Raw genomic sequence first — 21,446 nt, forward strand, 5'->3', positions numbered from 1 at the left:
CTGGGGCTCATCCAGAGCTTTGAAATCAGTGCATTCGAGCATCATGTAACTACGGACTACGCCTCCCACAAAGCAACGCAATCCGATCATACAGATCAGCCAATCCCTGGCTTGCGATATGGCTCTATATGGAGGCGGAGCTTCATGGTGTCTCAGGGACTGTATGCCGCCGAGGAAGGGAGATGCCCGAAACGCGTCCGGTTGAAGCAGCCCACTTACCGGTGAAAGCAGCGTTCTGAACCTAATAAAGGCTGTTGGGGAAAAGCCGTTGTGGTGTGCGAGTTCCTCCTGCTGTTTGGTCATTCCCCGTGAGCGTCAATATATATATATATATACATATATATATATATATATATATATATATATATATATATATATATATATATATATATATATATATATATATATATATAGTGTTGTCAAAAGCATTTTTTTTGCTCATTTTGGTTTCTTGCGTGCATATTTAATTTCATTCAGTGGTGAGCTGGAGTCCCCTCGCAGTCCCCTCGCAGGTAACAAGGTGGCAGAAGACGCTGCTGGAAACAAAGGTAGAGCCTTTTAGATGGCCCTCACACTAAATCTTTCTCCCTGCATAGCTCTATTTCACTCTACCGCAGGTATCATTAGTACTGGCTGTGATGCTCAAAAAGAGCCCAGTCACTTCCAGTGGCCTCACTGTCAGGGTGAGAGACTAGGGACAGGAGGAGACCCACCACATGCGGTGCCTGCTCAGTCTGGACCGTTGTTCTACTGCACAAGACAATGAGCCAGGCATTCTGTGCACTTGGCTATAACGAGCTCTCATCTTCTCTATAAGGTTACAGCAGGCTTTAGGATCAAGCAGCAGAGGCCAAGCCAGACCAGGACAAAGTGAGTTTACCTGTGGCTGAGAAAAGGGGTAAACCAGATGGCCTTTGCCCCGGGCCTCTTGGGCAATGCCCGTTTGCCCGCCCTGCGAATCCGACGCTGGTCCTGTGCACACTGTACCACTGAAACTGAGCTATACCCGTTTGATGAGCACTAACAAGGGATAAATCAGCCTTCAGTTGTTTATGTTGTGGTTCAGAGAGGACCTGGCCTCAGTGGCTTTGCAGTTTGGACTGAGCAAAATGGAGTAGAACCATGGCGGTAGATTTTTCAGCCTTTTCGATTTCTAAAACACCAGGAGACCTTTTTTTCGAGGTATATCAAGTGTTTATAAATAGACAGAGTATCATAGTTTCAAGTTTCAAGTTTATTTTCATTTGCATAGTTCGTAAAAACCATTGCAGTACAAGAATATTTCATTTCAAGACAATTTTTACGTATAAAAACTTTCATACTTCTAAAAATGTTAAAATACTTTTAAAAAACTGTATGTTCAGCAGTGCGTATCTCGTTTAATATTCTGGATAGTTGGGTTAAGTCTGCATATTCTTCAATCAGTTAACGTTAATACACACAATTGAGGAGTTTGTGGCTCAGGAATAAAATTCATTGGAGCTAGACGTCGCGCTCCTCCTGCTCCAGAGTTCTTTTTTTTTTCGTGTCGCTGAGTTAGTTATCTGTCATTAACTCGGTTTCTGACATTTTCTTTTCACATATCCTCAGAAATGTTACCAAGGAACAGTTCAGTTGAGGTTCGTTCGACACAAAACATGCCAGGACAGCCTGCCTCCTAGTTTGAACTCCTCGCTGACTGAAATGAATTTTCAGCAGATGTTTCCGTTCTTCTGGAAGTTCTTTGCAGGAGCATAGTAGGTGTAACAGATCTTCCGGTGCTGACCCACATAAGCGACACCTGGGGTCTGCCTTCTTCTTTAGCCAGGGTGGAAAATCTTGAGTGCAGGGTAGCAAACCAAGTCTATGCTTCATAAAACTGTTTTTTGTATACTTGGCATAACACAAGTTAAAGTATTTCTTCGCAGCTGGCTCACAGTAAGTGTTCGGAGTCATCCATCTGTGAGACCTTTCTGAGAGTAAGGCTTTATCCTCCAGCCACGACAGATGTTTGGCTGTTTTCCAATCTAGTTTCTTAAACACGCCGGTGCAATTAGGCATTTCCCAGAGGTGGTTCAGACCCAATTTGTGTAAGCCGTTTTTAAGATATCTCGCTGCGGGTGAGGTGGGGTAACGTTCTATCTCTTTCCATAGCTGGGTATTTAATGCTCCCGGAGCGGCTTTCCGTATTTTGTCCCATGCTCTGATGGATGCCCCTTATCTCGCGATAGATTGCTTCTGTATGCCAAACTCCAGTCTGATTTGCGGGGTTGATGTATATTTCGGCAGCCCAAATATTATCCTATGCGTAGTTGTTACTGTTGAGTGGAGTAATTTGGCATCTCTTCCTTTCTGCGCCTTGCTGCCATAAGTAATTGTTGGCAGTAGCTTTGAAAGAATCACCTGAGCTATACGCAAAATCGATGGGCCATTTAATTTAGAGTTTAGAGTTTTTAAACAGGTTGCTAGAGCAATGCCTTTGTGCCTAATGCTATTTCTCTGTGCGAGGAATTGACCGCCTTTGTCTATCTTTATGCCCAGGTATTTGTATTCCAAGGCGTTCTCTATTTGGGTCTTCCCCCAGAACCATGCTGCTGGTTTTTCCCTTTTTTTAATGACTGTAATGGTTCTAGTTTTGTTAAGATTTATAGTAAAACCGTTTTCTCTTGAATAGTCCTGTGTAGCATTTATAAGATGTCTAAGGCCTACTTTTGTTTGGCTGTTCAGGACTATGTCGTCTGCATATAGGAGACATGGCAGTAAGATATCTCCCAGTTTTGGAGCATGTGAGTTACAGGCATTTAATATCGGTACTAGATCAGCTATGAAAATATTAAAAAGTGTAGGGGCTAAAACACATCCTTGTTTAAGGACCATATTTTAGCCCCTACTAGTGCATTTGTGTAGAAACGCAGGAATCCTTGCAAGTGGGGGGGATCAATCAGCCAGGTCTCTTGTAGAGCCATAATATCAAAAGTCCTGATATAGTTAATGAAGTCCTGATGCGACAGTTTGTTTGCCAGACCATTCACGTTCCATGAACATATCCGTATTGACCCTTTTATATCCGGCCTTTTTAGTGTTCCAGAAAATCGTCAATCTTTTTCTTGTTGTTTATTGTACTCGAAATCCATCTTATATCAGAATCCCAATTCGGCGATGTGATGGGGTCTCGATAGGTTTCAGAATTTGCCAAACTAACTTCCCCATTCATTTTGCTTTGCCCATGGTTCCTTTCAATACCGATACAGTGGAACTATTTGTGGTCACCTTATTTTCCCCTGTGTGCTTTGGCCTTAATAGGTGGGGATATCCCGGCTTAATGCATGGGGTTATAGGTATCCCCCAGTTCTTGAAAATGTCACTTTCTTGATGAATTCTTTGTGCAATGGTAGATGAACTCCATGTTTCTCTTGTTTTTTCTCCTGCCATGGAGTCCTTGCATTTGATGAATTCAATCGAGTCTAGGTCAGTTGTGTTGATCTCAGTCAAGGATGGAATGTGGGATAGCAGACACAGTATGTTGCCTCGGTTCATGATGTCATACCTACCCTTGGAGGTATATTCTGGTATAAACCAAAGGGCGTTTGTACCCTCCCAGTTGATCCCTTTGGGGACAATTTCTCGCTTAGTAATCTGAACGGCAGAATTATTCTGACATTCTCCTGTCCCCCTTAGGTTCCCTTCTATTCATATCAATTGTGCCTTCTGTTCAATTTCCGTCAATCGGCCTGCAAGATCTCTCCGATTTAATTCCATGATGCGATTAGGCTCTGAGGGTACCACAAGATCCTGCCCCTGGCTGTGCTCTGTATTTGTCGAAGTTTGTATGTCTGTTGTGACCTCCTTACGAAGTTGACAGGTGCTAATGTTCTTCATTTCCCTGTGGACCATGACAATATTAAAATGATGTCCGTCCTTTGTGACCTCTGATTCCATGCATTTAATGACCCGATTGTCCAAATTTGCAATCCTTTCCCCAGAGGCATGACCATTTATGTTTGGATTTTGCTGAATTCCAGATGGAATGTCATTCTGGTTATAGTTTTGTGACTGAGTTCTCATCATAGTTTCTGCTGTGATATTTTTGGAGCGATTTATAGTGCTGTTCCTTTCGGATGATGGCTCTGCAGAGTGTGTATCCTCCGCCTCTCCCAGTTTTTCCGTCGTTCTAGCTTCTAAGGTCCTGATTGGAGATTTTTTAATCAATTCCGTCTTTATATTGATGGCTTTTCTTTTAGTTATTTCTAGTATTGATGGATTTTGTTGGTTTATCTCTTTTTCCGTTATTTCCATTGTTTTTGCCCCAAAAAGGTGCATAACATCTTTCTTGTCACTGATTTGTTTTTGGTTCCGACCTTTTTGTTTTTGTGCTTGTCTTTGTTTTGCATTCATTTTATTTTCCCCTATCTCCTCTCCTAAAATATCCAGCGCTTTATTTGCTGTGGAAGTTTTTTGACTGTTCGTATTTTTTCCATTGTTTTGTATTTGGTTGGTCAAAGTGGGTTGCTTCTCACCCTTGATGGTTTCATGTGGGTGGGTTGTCATGTCTTTATAATTTCCGTTTATGGACTGTTCCGCTCTCAGCTCAGAACGGCTATGTGACCATTTTTTTATTTGTATGCATAGATCGCTCAGCATTGTCGGGAGAGTGGCTAGTTTGTCTACAATCGGGCTGCATCCACAGGTTTGACTGCTGGCTGAAACATAGTCCTGGATGTTTTGCAGAGAGGTGTTCAGTGTGCCTAGCTTACTGTCAATTGCAACAACAAACACTGCCAAGGTGTTCATTAATGTTAATTGAATATCCATTTTGTCAGATTGATATTGCAGGGCCTCTACCAGGAGTTGCACTGTTTTTAGCAAACTTGCCCAGGCTTTCGCATTATCTGATTGCGTGTTTTCTGGTTGATTTTCGGACCTGCTCTTTAGAAATCCAGGAATGTTTGTTTTTGCTTGCGGCCCCTCCTCTCCGTTCTGGGTCAAATATCCCACTTGTCCCTCTGTTTTTAAAACTGCTGGGGTATTGTTCCTGCCATTATCCTGTGAGTAGGTTTCAAGGAGCCCCTCCCATTCTTCCTTATCTAGGCTTGAAAGTTTTCCCAGATTTTTGCTATCATCCAGTTTGCTTAGGTGAGATATCGCAAGGTTATGTTGAACTGATGGTGTCAAAAACAGTTTTTTGTGCTCAAAGAACGAGATCTCATTTTGAACCGCTGTCGATTTTGTTTTCTCCATTTCATCAGCTGGCATGTATATTCTTTCCTTTGCCTGTCGGTTTTCTTCAAAGCTTTTTAGCTCATAAATGCTTAATGCCTCTGTTGTAACGCAGTTACCTCCTTCAGCTTTGTATCGTAATTTGTTTTTAGGAGAAGGAGCGTTTGAAGTAACTGTACCATCAAAGTTGTAAACCCCTTTTCCTTCAGTAATGGCTTCCCATTCTTTCCTGGTCTCTGTCTTGGTATTCATCTCCTGTATTGATTCCATAACTTCATCTTTGGGTTTGTTCCCCGGGGTCTGAAACATCCTGGGAGCTAAGATAGTTTGACACTGTAGGATTGCTGGTTGGTATATTGGTGAAATGCCCGGACTGATTGGACCAGAGATCTCTGCCCTGCTGCTTTGGATTATGTTTCCTTCACCCTCTCCGCTTTCCAGTTGGTGTAGGGGCAGTAGGGGAGTCTGAAGGCCCATTGAGGGTGTGGGGCCTAAGAGAAGAGTGTTGCCCGCTTTTTTTAGGAACCAAATTTCGTGTCTATTTTGGGCTGAAAAAGGTAATACTTCAAAATATCATAGAATATATTACTCTCCACTTTGAAAATTGTTTCTTTGTGAATTGTCTAAAGTGAGGAAAACAATCTGAAAACGAATAGCTGGGTTCTTCATATTTATATATGAGAAACCAAAACAAAGAGCATGTTTGTCACTAGTTAGTGCACAACACAATCTAAAACTGCATTAGTTGAAAAAATCTGTATTAAATACATTGGTTTTTTATATAAATACTTTTATTAGAGTTTTACAAGGTGCATAACCATAATTATGTAGCAAAGACTCAATGTAAAACTATAGGAATACGTATAGATATAAAACACCGAAATATTTTGCAAACATAGCACACTACAATGTTAATGGATCGTTTAATGAATTTCTATACCTTAACACTCTTGAAACACAAATATTCTTTTAAACAAAAGAGGTCTTAAAAAGTGTTATTTTATGCAAATCTAATCATTGCTAATGCCCCTTCTAATTAGTGCTAATGGAAACACTGCAACGCTATTTCAAGAGGTCACCGAATTTTTAATAGACATGAGAATGTTATTTAATGTAATACTCATAATAACAAATGCTTTATGCCAGTAAATTACTGTTCGCAATTAATCACTTAAGCAATTATATGCAAGGGTAACAAAACATATGCTCACTGAAGAGCAAGCATTTGGTACTTACAAATACATATTGGGATGTTTGCAGACCACTGGTTGTTTTCCTGACAGGCGACAGATTTTTCGCCAATTAGTTCGAATCCAAACTGGCACTCAAACCTTAATGTGTCTCCGTTGGAAAATCCATCCCCTTCACGGATTCCATACAAAGGTGTCCCTGGATCGCCACAGCTTTCCTTTTCAATTTCTAAAATAAAAACAAAAAGTAAGAGCAAATGTGATAACTAATAAAATTCGTAAATACAGAGGGAAACATTTGCTATTTATTGAGGTAGAATTGAGGGAGAACTGGCCTGCTGTTACAACCCAGAAAAATGAATGTGTAAATTATTTCATAAGTAGAAACGTTTTAATGTTTTAAATTATAGGTAAATATCATAATATATCTTATTACCAATTAGCATGTGATAGCAAACATTTTGGTGCCTATTACCATGATGGGCGGACCTGTGTCTGCCCGACACCGTCTCGGAAACGGGACCGACTGACCTCCCGTCGGCGGTTCTGACCGCCTCATTATGATGCGACCACACATGGTGCAGTCACATTGTGACATTTCCCTATGGGAGCATGTGTTACGGCCATAAACCGGCCATAGTTCATGCTCCTATATGGGAATGTGAGGTGATGTTAATCCCTGCACCACGTGGCAGGCACCTTTAGGTGCCTGCCACGGGGTGCAGGCGATTAACAGGGGAACACCATAGGTTGCCCCTCGGCCACTAACCGGAAGCCACAAAGGAAAGGTGGCCCTGCTTGGGCCCCCATACATGCTTTCTGACAGGGTTTCCATGTCAGAATGACCAGCGTGGATACCCTGTAGTAAACCGTGCTTTGTAATCTGGATGGCGTAAACTGCCGTCCATTTGGATTACAGGCCTGTTCTGATTGCCTGAGGGGCTCCTTTAGCCCGTCAGAAGCCAGCCGGAATGACAGTCCAGTTTAAATTCCAACCGGCTGAATCAAAATCAGCCGGTCGGTATTGAAACTGAAGATGTCGGTCGTAAGGCCTCCGACTTGAGGTTGGAGGCATTACGACCGACATCGTAATAGGCCCCTTTATTTACCTTCTGCATCCAATGTAAATGTAAATGTACAGGAATTTATATAGCGCAAATCACCAAGCGGTTTCTAAGCGCTTGCTTAGGGAACCCGTCCTGGTATTCCCCTGTGAGATAACCCCGACAGGGTATCCGCAAGGCATCCCACCGCGAGGGGCCGTTGTGGAGATTAAGCAAGCTATTGCCCAGAGTCACAGAGTGTGAACCCATGAATCGAGTAGGCACCGGAGCGAGAATTGTCGAGTCCATGGACATTTTAGGACTCAAGACCCCGCCGAGCCGGGAAGTGAACCCTGGTCCCGGGCTGACCTCTGCTTCCAGATCTGCCTCCTCTAACCAGTGAGCCACACTTCTCCAATCACAATTTTACACTCCATCCACACTGAGGAAAAGGAAATACCTCAGATAGAAACAATAAAGACAATCACTTTTTGGAAGTGAATTTTGAAGCCCCCTGAAACAAGAGTAGTAATCAAGTCACTGTGCATTTACTATATACAACAGCTGTCAATCTGCATTATTTCTGGGTTATTTGTAAATTAAAGAATATTTGTTGATTATTCTGTAACATATTTTAGGAACGAGAATTCTTAAGGAATGTGTGCCAGATGTTGTGACTATTCTTATAATTTACTTGACTTTCTACTATTCATTTTATTTATCAATGATTTGAGCCTTCATCTGGCAGAATATTTTGGATATGCCTAAAATAAATGGTGCCCCACTTCCTGCACTTTTGCACTTGGATGACACTTTTTTAATGGCGTGTACTCCAAGAACCCTACGAATGTTAGTTCACACATTTGTGCATTTTCTGCCTAAGCTTGACTCAAAAACTATTTTTTTAAGCCTTTTATAATGACATGTGGACCTAAGAGATCTCAGGCTTTTAAAATTAGCATTGTTTCTAACATCTTTTTAAGTACAAAAACTTGTTCCTACTTAGGTGTTACTTGAAGCGCAACAGACTTATGAGCACTCCATATTTTGCAAAGCATGGCAAAGCTCTCTACATCGAATGGTGCACTTCTTAGTCTTCCACGTCCTTCGAGTGGTTGGTCATTGTTTCCTGTTTTACAAATTTATGCTGTACAATGTACCACATCAGCATCTTACTTGGCAGGTGTTTGGGTAATCGCTGACTACACGGTCATACAGAGGGAGGAGAATATGTTTGGTAAAAATATCTGTGCATCTTCCTCACATTTTATTTGTCATAGTGATCTGGGTTTGTCCTCTTACTGATGCAGAGGTTATCAATTTTCTTTCTTCATTTACTTCTGCCATTTATTATGATGATTCAATAACAGCATCTTTGCTAAAATCTATACTTGAAAACATAAAATATTTGTTGCTGCCTTTGGGTAATTGGGGTTTGTAGTGCTGCTGGCCCCCCATTTATTTCAAGTGATATCAGAAGCCAACTGACCTCACGGCGAAGAACGTTATAATATGATCACAGAACTAAACTTCAGAACTACATATTATAATACAATTGTTTCTGTCACTCTGATATGAACTCTCCCAATGGTGTCATCTGCAATTTTTTTAACAAATGAAGTTTTCAGCCAAGCAAGTGATAAATTGCTTCCTTCATTGGAAAAAAACATACTCCCGTCTGTCGCTGGATGAATTGGCTAATTCGGGATCTTGCTTTGTGATTTGTGATTTCAACCTGTATCTGAATTCTCGAAGATTAAGCCTTAAGTAATATCAAAACCTCAGTCAAAACTGTATGCTACCATCAACTACCCAAATGTACTGTGTTGCATGGTAGTATTATATTGTAGTGATAACATATCTGCCATATGGAATGTATGGCATCGTTAAATGTAAAACCTTAAAGGTCCAGAATTCATTATGTGCAAACATTTCTGATATGTCAATTATTCAGAAATAGAGAGGACTGGGATATAGCTTGGGATGACTAAAAAATTAACAGATTCTAGAATAATAAAAAATACAATTTACATTATTACCAACATTCACCTTAAAGGTGGTGGCAAAAAGAAAAACCTCACTTTATTTGATTTATCGCATTAAATCATAAAAGCAAATAAAAATACAAAATTAAAATGTCACAAGCATAAGACAACAGTTTTTCAGTAAGTGAAAAGGAACACCCTCGCTGACAACCTAGATACATAAAGTGACATCCTCTTGACAAATTAATCCCGGGTTGGTGAATAATTCCGGTCTACCGAAGTCATTCAAAACACCTAATACGTACTGCAACCATGGAATTTGATGACAATAGTCTAGTCTCCAGGAATCCTTCAGAGTGGCTCTGTTACAATCGAACTCTTCTTTTAACCATGCATAAAACCATACAATTACAGGACAAATACATATGGAACCAGAAATGAACCCTATATTCAATTATTTGTGCACAAACTCTGCAGGCACAGTATGTGGCGACCTTAGACTTCAAAGTAAAAAAAAATGTTTCGGCCACTTGGATGGTGTCACTGGACTTATAGCTCCAAATCTCTGATCCAAATGCCAAAATTGGGAAGCATTTGGCTTTGTGAAGGTTCACTACAGATTTTACATGAGGCTTCCCAAGGCATCAATACTATGTGCTACCCTATTAAAGGTGGTATTTTCATGACTTGCATACTCAACTAAATGAAAAATCATACTCACTATCTAAAATGAGTAGCTTCTTGGAAATGCAGACTGAGCTGATGTAGGCCTATTAAGCCGAATTCAGTCACTCTTCCCTCCGAAGACATCACATCATAACCTAGCACGTTTTAAACTCTTTAGACAAAACCAGTACCTGGAACATAACTTCTGCCTTATTTAGGAATATCTACTTGGTGTTTGAGGAATGCAGCTGCTATGGTTTTCCTTATAATTGACCCTGTCAGATCCATTTCTTGCAATGTTATCTCATGAGTATTGATCTTGGAAAACCTGACTGTCTTAGTGGCTATGATTCTTAAAGCTCATCTGCGAGTATAAGCATGCAAGATGTTTTCAAGTGGACACAAAGGCAAGTGTTTGGAGACTTGCGAACACCTGTAACAATTGTATAGAAAAAATGTAATTTGACAAATAAGTGTTATTTTTCATACTGGCAAATACTATCGCTAATGGCAAATATTAATGTCTGATAGATGTTGTAGAAGGCTGTAGGAATGCAACAATCTTACCTCTACTCTTCTGTGTATGATCCTGGATTTAGGAATATGGGCTAATCTGTCATATGCACCTTTCTTCTTCACACTAACTGAGCTACCTTTCAGAAGTCAGCATCTGTAATGAGCTCTGTTACAATGAGCAAGGAATTTAATGGACACCTACAGCCTGTTGAGCATCATTCTATGACATATATAAGGCCCTGTTTTTCTGCCTGATTTGCATAATAAGCAGGATGCACACCTTCTTGGTCAAACCCACTGGAGAGCAACACTGTTCTTGACAAGGGAAAGAGGTGTTTGGGAACAGTTGGATTTTTTTGCTAAACAGATTTCACAATGTGCACTTGAGTTGGCCAGTAGTGACAATTTAGTTTAACTGTGCCAGAAAACAGCAGAATAGTAGTAGTACATCGTCATAAAAACATGTTATTATCGTCTTGTCTGAGCTTGAACCATGAAATAAAACGTTGAAAACTTCAGTGTTCTCAAAAATTATTAATTCTAGAGAAATCATATATCATGACATTTTGTGGCACATGAGGATACGAATGTAACCCACCTGGATTATTGACCTACACTGTTCACCAACTGCACGTTCAATAGATAATTTGAGTTCTATTCAGCGACAATGAATATATACAAGAATATAAAAATAAATGTTAATCCAAGACTTTCCTTAGAACCACTAATTTCATGGATGTCATTCCTCCTTGAAAACAGTGGCAATGAGGAAAGAAATGGGGCCCTACAGGGCCCTCTTATGCTCCACTCGATGTAGAAGCAGACAGTGGGGCACAACATGAACCCCCCTGTGTCCATGCTCCTCCAGTTCCAGCACAGCATGGACTTCACAGTCCATGCCATGCTGAAACTTCCTTTGACATTCATGGCAGTGGGAATGCCAAAGAAACCACCTGCCAATGGCTAAAAAAGTTTTAATATGATCTGTGTTTCTCACATGGGTTCGGCAGTGGGGCAATCCCGCTGCTGCACCGCTAAACTCATAATGAGGCCTTAAGTGCCTTTGAACAAGCCCTTGGGAGTGTGAAATCTGACAAAATCTATGTACATAGACAGCATTCATTTCACTTCTTCTCCCACTCCTCTCCCTGTGGGCATCATGGATACTGCAACTTATCGACCGTATCACCCTGCCAGTAAGAACCCGTACCCCTATGCGTATGTACAGCCATTCTAGGTACCATGGCCTTTTTACCCATTGGAATCCCCAGCTTCCCTCCTGCGCGTATCTTGCACCCCCTCTCTCATGTATAGGCCATGAAACCCTCTCCCTCTACGCGATCCTGATGTGAAAGGTAACCCTCCTGCTTGACCCAGGCCTTCCCCATTTCCCTCTTGAAGAAGCATCCTTCGCCTCAGCTGACATAGCCCCCCCCCCCCCAGTTGTATCTGGCTGCCCCTGTTCTCCCATGTACAGGTCATAAGATCTCTCTCTCTCTCTCTGCGCGACTCTAGCCCTGCATGCACCCTGACCCCCCCTCCTTCTCCTCATATGAGCAAGCCATAAACCCTCTTCTTTCGCAAAGCCCTGTCCTTGAGAGTCACGGCCGCGCCTGACCAGCACCTCCTTCCCTTCCATGAATGCCCCTCTATTGACGAGCCCTCCCTCCGCGCTCGATTGTCCACGCAGGCATGAATACCACTCCTTTGATGACCCCTTCCCCCGAGTCCGGCTGACCACACATGTCCGAGGCCATCGCCTAAGCCAGGAGATACCATTTACTGCCCTTATTGTATGCCTAGCCACCCCACCCCCTGGGCCATGATCAGGCGCACACATCCTACGACACACTCAGCTGCATGATTGCCCTCCCCTCTTATCAGCAGGTCAAGGGTCCCCATTGTGAATGTATGTGGAATAGGATCATCACGAGGATTATAGGAATGTTTTCCTTTTGCGACACACTGACCTGATTGTATCATCAAATGTTCAGCAAATGTATAAAAACCAGAGTCTCACGCTCACTTGTTAGAGCACCTCCCGAAAGACACTGTGTTTCGTGTCCGAAATGACATGCTCTCCTCATGAGAAATAAACTCTGTTCTTGATTCCTGCTCCCAGCGCCCGTCTCTTTATTTGATAATTATTCAGAATGGGAACTGAGAGGCGGTTTGCGCCAGCAGCCTGGGCATCGTTAGAATTATGGGCTCACTTTCCACAATTGGCGTCCCAACGCGGGGTCCATCAGTGACATAGGGTTCGGTAAGAGAGATCCAGACGAAGAAGTGAACATCTAAATGATCGGGGTATGCCTGCCTTGAGAGGGCCCTCGCCCGGCTGCCGATCGACAGAACTTCACCAATTCTGAACGGACCTCTCTTGAGTGACCTATTGTCCTGACTGGAAACCCACAGGAATGCCACATGGAGTAAGAGAACGATCGGGCGCTGGAGGAAGGAGTCGAAGAACTGTCCGTATGGTCCGGTCCGGGTAAGATTAAGTAGGGTGTTTTTACGCCTGATTGGTAGGGTGGCTCTGTCCACCTGATTGATTGATTGTTTGTATTGAAAACCGGTATTTGTATACTGGCATTGTTGGTATTGGTTCATTTAGCTTTGAGGGCTACTTGACATATTGGTTCTCTTCTGAGAACGAGACATTCTCTGTTTTCAAACAGCGGCGAAAAGGAACGTCGCCCCTCTTTGCAGATAGAGAAGGGTAGGTAATACAGACTTTTGTCCCCGGTATTGATCCGTCATGCCTACTTTTCTCCCCACTGTTTGAAGTCGATTGATAACCGATGTTATTCTTTAAGAATTGTTGAAGTCGGTTGATAGTCGATGGTTGCTCTTTGAGATCTTCCCTGTCTACAAACTGAGACGAGTAGAAATATTCTGTCTTCCTTTCTGGATAGCGAAGGGCAGGTAATTTAGACATTTGTCCCCGTTGTAATCCGTCATGCCTGTTTTTCTCCCCACTGATTGATTGAAAACCTGGACATTGTTGTTCCAGGCATTGTTTCGTTTGAGGTATTTTCTGCCTGCAAACAATGTGGAATAGGGACATTCTATCTAGTCTTTGCAAGTAGAAAAGGGTAGGTTATGCCCCTTTGTGAATTCGTCAGTCCTACCCACTCCCCACTGGTTGGTTATTGTGGGGTAGCTCGCATGGTCCGCCCAGGAGACTACTCTTATGGAGGACATATGCTCTCTACTCATGGGCCATTTAGTAGAAATAGACCGACTGGTCCGTCCAGGAGGCTACCCTAGTAAGTGGAAGTACATCGCTCGGTCCGTCCAGGATGATACCCTAATGAAGGAATATATGTTCCCCTTTTGATCGATAATCTCGTTCCACCCCGGACCATTTATTGGAGGGGACTCGTCTGGTCCGTCCAGATGTACCCCCCTAGTGAAAAGGACACATAAAAATATGAAGTGATCACCGTTCCCTACTAACAAAAAGCTTTAGCTCGAAACACGCTAAGGAAGAGAAAGAAAAATAAAAGGAAATCAGGCTAAGTCAGTAACCCCCTGATGAGCTTTTGACTTCACCAAAAATAAGAAACATTAGAAGTAGTTCGTAATAAAAAATGTAAAAAGGCGAAAAGATTCGATATCAGAACATAGCCACGAGGTAGCTAGGCTTCACTGCCTGTTCCTGTTCCCAACATATCTGCCTCATTGCCCGCCCCGCCCAAATAACGGTCACATGAAATAGAAACAACTCAATAGGTACCTACCCCCATTCCGGAAGCTCCCGAAGCGCAACAGGTCCGCGGTTACGCCCATCCGGAAGGCGAGGCCTGGAGGCACGAGGGACTCGCCTGCCCATGGTCAGAAGGAGACGATGTTGGGCAGGCGGTCCAAAAAGGATGACAAGGACCTCTCCGTCTTCTCCCTTCTGCCGCCCTGCAGGCCGCGGGGGGAGAGGGGGCTGTCTTGCCTCGGCCACCGACCACCCCTCTCTCTCACCCGATCCGGCTTTTGCCAAAGGCCGACGCCAAGGCGACAACGGCGGCGAATCAAGTAGTCCCGCCACATTTCAAATTCGCCGCATGCCATCGCCTGCTGGTCCAGAGCCGAAGCCAAGGCAAGAACGGCGGCAAATCAGATAGTCCCGCCACATGCCAAATTCACCGCCTGCCTTCATAGGTATAGGCAGTCCTGCCACATTCCACGCTCCCTGGAGAGTTGAAGGTAGTCCCGCCACATGTCGCCGAGGGAAGGTGGGGGGGGGCTGTCTTGCCCCAGCCGCCGACCACCCCCCCCCCCATCATCAATGGCTGGCACGGCCGATGTCGAAAACGATGGAGCCGGGGAACGGCGCGGGGTCGCTGGAAGGGGGAGGTGGCGCGAACGGCCCTCCCCCACCTCCCTCCAGGTGGAGGCTTCCAGCGACACCCCAACGCTCTTCGCTTAAGGGTCAACATCAAAAAGAGGTCCTCTGCCCAGGACGGGCACACGCTCCATATCGCCTCTCCTCGACCTTGAAGATTCTATAAGAACCGGGGGGCCCCCGACCCCCTGCATGGGTGCCCCCACCCCCTTCGCCGGGAACCACGACAGCGGTGCTGCTCCTGCCGGCACCAGACTTGGATCGGAAATGGCTAAGATGCCGCCACGGCACAGGCTTGTTCAGTTCCGGAGGAACACCAGAAAGACCCGGTAGGAAAATTGTTGCCGCCCTTCCCACTCTTTGACTCATGGTCCATATTGTTAGACTGTTAACCACACTGCACGAGACTTTCTGAACTGCCAATGGAAAGTTCTGGGCCAACCTTGCGAGACTAGAGACACTCTGACTGTGCTAGAACTCGCCTGACCCCACCCAAAATGGCGCCGACGCAAAATGTGACGTTTTTAATGAACTTTATTGCACCATGACCACGCAGCTTTTTTTTCCGCGAGATATATATATAATGTTTTGGATAAATGAAAGTAGATATGAAGGATATTGAGCATGTGCTTGGACAATGAATTGACTTAGGGTGGGTACTGATTATGAGTTGGAAAATGAATTGGTATAATTTAGATAAAGAATGAGTATCGGATAATGAATCTATGAATTGATTAAAACTGAATTCTTGACATGCATCATGCCTGCTCTGAAGGAAAATTTTAATACGATTTTACTGCACTGCTGCACTTTATGCAAATGAACTGCCACCGATATCGTTTATTAAAGTATTTTGAAAAAGAAAGCATGGTTGTAGCAGTCGCATTAATGAGTTTTGAATGTCCTCCGGCTATGAGCGAAGAATAAGTATGATGAAGGATGTAGACAAAAAGGGATCAGATATTTGACAGCTACAATTATGTATCGCAGACAGCCAGGAAAGGTGTTTTAGGCACCCTTAAAACGACTCCGCAGAAAATGCCACCTGACCGTCACCCTTGTACCCGACAAAGAGGGTTACGACCGAGTAACTCATGTAGATAGGCAGTTCGTCAATGATTATCTATCTGACATTACTGGCCAAATCTGGGCTTAAACGCCGAGATGGTAAAGAAAGGCGGTACGTGAAGATGGGTCGAGTATGTGGTGAGTAAAAACATTTTCGGGCTACTACATGCTGATGTACTTTGAATGTTGCCCCCACCCCTTCTTTTCCCTCCCTTCTGCAGGTCACGTCGGAACGTCGGCTGAAGTGTGGAAGAGCGACGGTCAGACCACCGACGAAAAAGGAAAAGAGGGAATATGTGTGAAGTCGTTATAACGATAGGTTCTTAAAAGAAAAGACGTAGACTTAACATGACTGTTCTTCCTTAGGACATAGCGACTGAGAGGATGGACTGACATAGAAACTGGACAGGTACTGAATGACGAACAAAATTTTGACTAGAAAGGACGTGTTAAATAATGTAACCGGACGTTTGAATAGGTAGGGAAAGGACAAAGAAAATCGTACGTATAAGGGTTGCCACGGCACCACCCGTCTAGGAAGTTAGAAATGTTGCTGATGTTCAAAATGCACAACCCCCCTTTCTCACACTCTTGTAGATATAGCCAAGCTGTCCGACTGATCTCCCGATCAATACTTGCCGTTGCCTCAGCCTGGAGAACTTTCCGCCAAAAGAAGGAACTGAAAAACGGTTTAAGATCCGACCACGGGTAACTAGCACAACCAGGTTGATTTCTGATCAACCAACCGAGGTGTGAGTATTGGTAATTGGGGACGCTCGCAGGTAGAACAAGCGAGAAGGGAAAGGGGGGAAAGGCAGAAAGAGCTAAGCACGTAGATAAATAGGATAGTAAAGATATGTAGGATATATATATAAAAAGCAGATGTTGTGGACTAACAATTGTTTCCCGTCTTGTTGTGAATGTCTTGTCTATGTGTAATACATGTGCCGTCTTCCCTGTCTGAGTTTGTGTGTGTGTAACGTACGAATATATGTCTCCCCTCTGTCTATATCTGCATGTTACCTGACCTTTGCTGTTCCGTGTTGTGAACGCACTAAATGACCTATTTTCGTACACGTCTCTCTCTCCACCCTTCTTTCTCTCTCTCTCCTTACATGTCATACGTGTACCGAATGGCTCGTTTAGACTGCGGACGACTCTCACTCTCTTTGAGAGCCTCCCTATTTTCTGTCCATCTTTTTGGTAAAATTGTGCCCCACCGGCACCACTCCGATTTGATACGTATTTGAACACGAAGGTGTTCAGCGAAATTGACCAAAACTAAAATGACTGTATCTTGCCATGTTACTGCCTCTCCTTTCTGCAAAATGAATGAACTTGAATTGGCTAAGAAGGAAAGGACAGGTAAGACGACTAAAGTCCCCCAAATCAGGCCATTTCTAGGGGAACTGTATGTCAATGGCATCCTATGTCTGTTCTTCAGAGACGAACGCCAACGTCTAGATTGACACCCAATACCCAGATTGCCCCACCCCTTTGCACCCAAGCGCAAGCGCCTGAAGCATCCCCGCCCCATTTTTGATAGAACCGCTTCCGTTGTCCCCGGTATAAACATAATGACCATGGGTAGCTGTTGACCCTTGAGGATATCTTGTTTTGCCCGACACTCGACGATAGCACCCCCGCCCTGTCTGAAAATGTTAGCCGGTTCTGAAGGGAAATGCTGCGCTAATGTTGAAAATGATGTAATGCACAGTTGATGGAAATATTATCTTGTCCTTACTTGAATCATAAATGGGCCAATGAATATACCTGCCATAAACTCAGTAGGAATACTGACACATGCACTGCTTGGTAATAGACCTCTGACTGTGACCAATGACCATAAGGACTCAAATGCGAAAAATTGAGGGAGGAATTCACATGCGTAGATATCTTCTTCTGCCATTTCTCTAAAACACTGTCTTGTACTCATTCAAAGATGCACGATCACCGAAGGAGATGGGTCGGATGTGACGTACAGCCTGGCTACAGATCCTGGGACACGTGTGACCTCGACCAAAGGTGGAGCTGCAGAGCAACAAGATACGGACGAGACAGCACTTTCAACGTGGAAAATGAAAAATGACGGGCCGACCTGAAGCCCTCCGTCTGCTAACCCACGTGTGCCTGGAGTCTCCGTCCCCCTTCTCTGGGCCTGATTGATGGGCCTGCCTGCTTGTTATCCTTTGCTCCCTTGGTCCCTTTTGTGTGTCCCAGGAACTCTGACCCAACTCCGCTCACTCTTTCTCCCATTGACTGTTTGAACGACATCCACCCACCTTCCCACGTGACTTTTTGCCAAAGGAAAGAGCTGCAATTATGTGGGAAGAGGGTGTTGCAACAGAACTATAGGTGCCGAGCATAAGGCGCCGCCAAACGGACTGTTTAGGGAACAGGACTGTGGTCTAACAGCAGAGGACTGACCGCACCCTGCAACGCGTGAGGATGGAACCGAGCTGGACCCGTAGCTCCATCGCCGGTGCTCAACAGCGCCACCGAAAGTACCCGGATTAGAGCCTACCAGTGATGGCTCACTGATAAAAAGACACTGTGACGAAGAAATACTGTGCATTGAACTGAATTCCGCTCTCAACTGCCTGGTCAAAACTGTCCATTGGTCACATTTTTTTAGTTAGAAAGATTTGTGCCATGTAATGCGTTTAATTGTCAGGAACACACCGAAAATGTAATTCCCTATGTACCGCAATCCGCCCATCACCTTCACTGCCTATGATTATACGCCACATGTTAGTATTACCAAAATGCTAATTCATCAACGATGCCTGCCTACCTGTAAAGTCGTCAGTTGCAAAAATGATTGCTGCTATGTAAAAAGGGGCGACTGTGAAATCTGACAAAATCTATGTACATAGACAGCATTCATTTCACTTCTTCTCCCACTCCTCTCCCTGTGGGCATCATGGATACTGCAACTTATCGACCGTATCACCCTGCCAGTAAGAACCCGTACCCCTATGCGTATGTACAGCCATTCTAGGTACCATGGCCTTTTTACCCATTGGAATCCCCAGCTTCCCTCCTGCGCGTATCTTGCACCCCCTCTCTCATGTATAGGCCATGAAACCCTCTCCCTCTACGCGATCCTGATGTGAAAGGTAACCCTCCTGCTTGACCCAGGCCTTCCCCATTTCCCTCTTGAAGAAGCATCCTTCGCCTCAGCTGACATAGCCCCCCCCCCCCCCCAGTTGTATCTGGCTGCCCCTGTTCTCCCATGTACAGGTCATAAGATCTCTCTCTCTCTCTCTGCGCGACTCTAGCCCTGCATGCACCCTGACCCCCCCTCCTTCTCCTCATATGAGCAAGCCATAAACCCTCTTCTTTCGCAAAGCCCTGTCCTTGAGAGTCACGGCCGCGCCTGACCAGCACCTCCTTCCCTTCCATGAATGCCCCTCTATTGACGAGCCCTCCCTCCGCGCTCGATTGTCCACGCAGGCATGAATACCACTCCTTTGATGACCCCTTCCCCCGAGTCCGGCTGACCACACATGTCCGAGGCCATCGCCTAAGCCAGGAGATACCATTTACTGCCCTTATTGTATGCCTAGCCACCCCACCCCCTGGGCCATGATCAGGCGCACACATCCTACGACACACTCAGCTGCATGATTGCCCTCCCCTCTTATCAGCAGGTCAAGGGTCCCCATTGTGAATGTATGTGGAATAGGATCATCACGAGGATTATAGGAATGTTTTCCTTTTGCGACACACTGACCTGATTGTATCATCAAATGTTCAGCAAATGTATAAAAACCAGAGTCTCACGCTCACTTGTTAGAGCACCTCCCGAAAGACACTGTGTTTCGTGTCCGAAATGACATGCTCTCCTCATGAGAAATAAACTCTGTTCTTGATTCCTGCTCCCAGCGCCCGTCTCTTTATTTGATAATTATTCAGAATGGGAACTGAGAGGCGGTTTGCGCCAGCAGCCTGGGCATCGTTAGAATTATGGGCTCACTTTCCACAGGAGCAGTCAAGGGCAGCAGCAAATTTGAATTCATCATGAGGTTACACTATAGTCAAGATGCTCGGCTTTCCTTCACTATGCTTCTGCTTAATGCTACTTCAAACCAAGGAATCCCTTCCTATGGGCATACATTGAACATACGTTAAATAGGTTTCCAACTTGAGGCAATTCTATTTTGCCTTATCATGAGACTAGGGGCCCGATGTAGGTAAATCCCATTTACCGATTTTGAAATACCGAATTTTACCGATTCGGTATTTCAAAATCGGTAAATGGGATGTAGGTCCCAACATCTGGATTTGTTACCGAATCCATAACAATTCTTTAATTACCGATTCGGTAAATACCGAATCGGTAATGCCCATTCATTCCTATGGGCTTTGAAGCCCATTGGAATGATTAGGCATTACCGATTCGGTATTTACCGAATCGGTAATTAAAGAATTCACAAGGGTGCAGGGGGTGTCACTTTGACACCCTCTAGCACCCCCAAAACGGGCATGTGTGCAATGTGGCACACAGACATGCCCTAAGGGCACGTCTGTCTGTCACATGGCACATGTGTACATGCACAGATGTGCATGTACACAGGAATCAGTATTTTACCATGGATTTGTATTCCATGGTAAAATACCGATTCTGTAAGCCATGTGCCAATAGAAAATTGGCTACCCACATAGCATTTTCGGTAATTTTAGCGAATCGGTAAATATTACCGAATCTGTACTTATTACCGATTCGGTAATATTAACGATTCGGCAAAATTACCGAATATGTGCACCTACATCTCCCTAGCCCTTTACCGATCGGAAACGGCCGAAAATCGGAATTTTCGGCCGATTCCGATCGGTAAAGTGCTACCTACATCTGGCCCTAGGGATCTTATTTCAACTGTCTATTTGGGTAGAAACAGAAGTAATACAATATTTTCTCCCACATAATTTCCATATGTAAAATAACTGGATGTTTCTAAGGATCAATTTACCGGATCTGACCTGGAGTAATTGGTCAACAGAAAATGGCCTGGAATTCATGAAAAAAGTGAAAGTTTATGAAAAAATACAAATTTCGAACAACATTCCTTTGAGGATCCCTCTGTGATGTTTCATAACCCTGAGGTAATCCTGGTACTGCCATAACCACAGTATTGGTAAGTTTGGGTGAATATTGACTGCATTGTAATTTTTAAACGCTTTTATAATAGAGCTCTAAATGTAGCCTGCACATTCAGAGAAGTCTGGTTCCCTAAATATAACAAACTGACTAATCAAAATCAGTAAAAAAAACTCAATTAACCAAAGGAAACATCCAACACACTTATTGCAAAGAATTGGGTTGGTCTGACCATAGAGGTTCCTAAAGTAACAATCCAGTACTAATCCGTTATTTTTTGTAATTTCAATTATTTACTCCATTTGTTGCTACATTCATCTATACATTAATCTTTCAGGTACT

At 43.9% G+C, this 21,446-nt stretch overlaps 1 protein-coding gene across 1 annotated transcript in view; it reads right to left on the minus strand.

The window, feature by feature from the left end:
- Positions 1 to 21,446, minus strand: part of CSMD3 (CUB and Sushi multiple domains 3) — a 2,596,150-nt gene that overhangs the window by 1,414,226 nt on the left and 1,160,478 nt on the right. The window contains exon 14 of the mRNA XM_086918068.1: positions 6,433 to 6,615. Coding sequence (XP_086774194.1) covers positions 6,433 to 6,615 — 183 coding nt within the window. The remainder of the gene's footprint in view (positions 1 to 6,432; positions 6,616 to 21,446) is intronic.

This window comes from Lissotriton vulgaris, chromosome 4_1, assembly GCF_964263255.1.
Source record: "Lissotriton vulgaris chromosome 4_1, aLisVul1.2, whole genome shotgun sequence".
NCBI lineage: Eukaryota > Metazoa > Chordata > Amphibia > Caudata > Salamandridae > Lissotriton > Lissotriton vulgaris.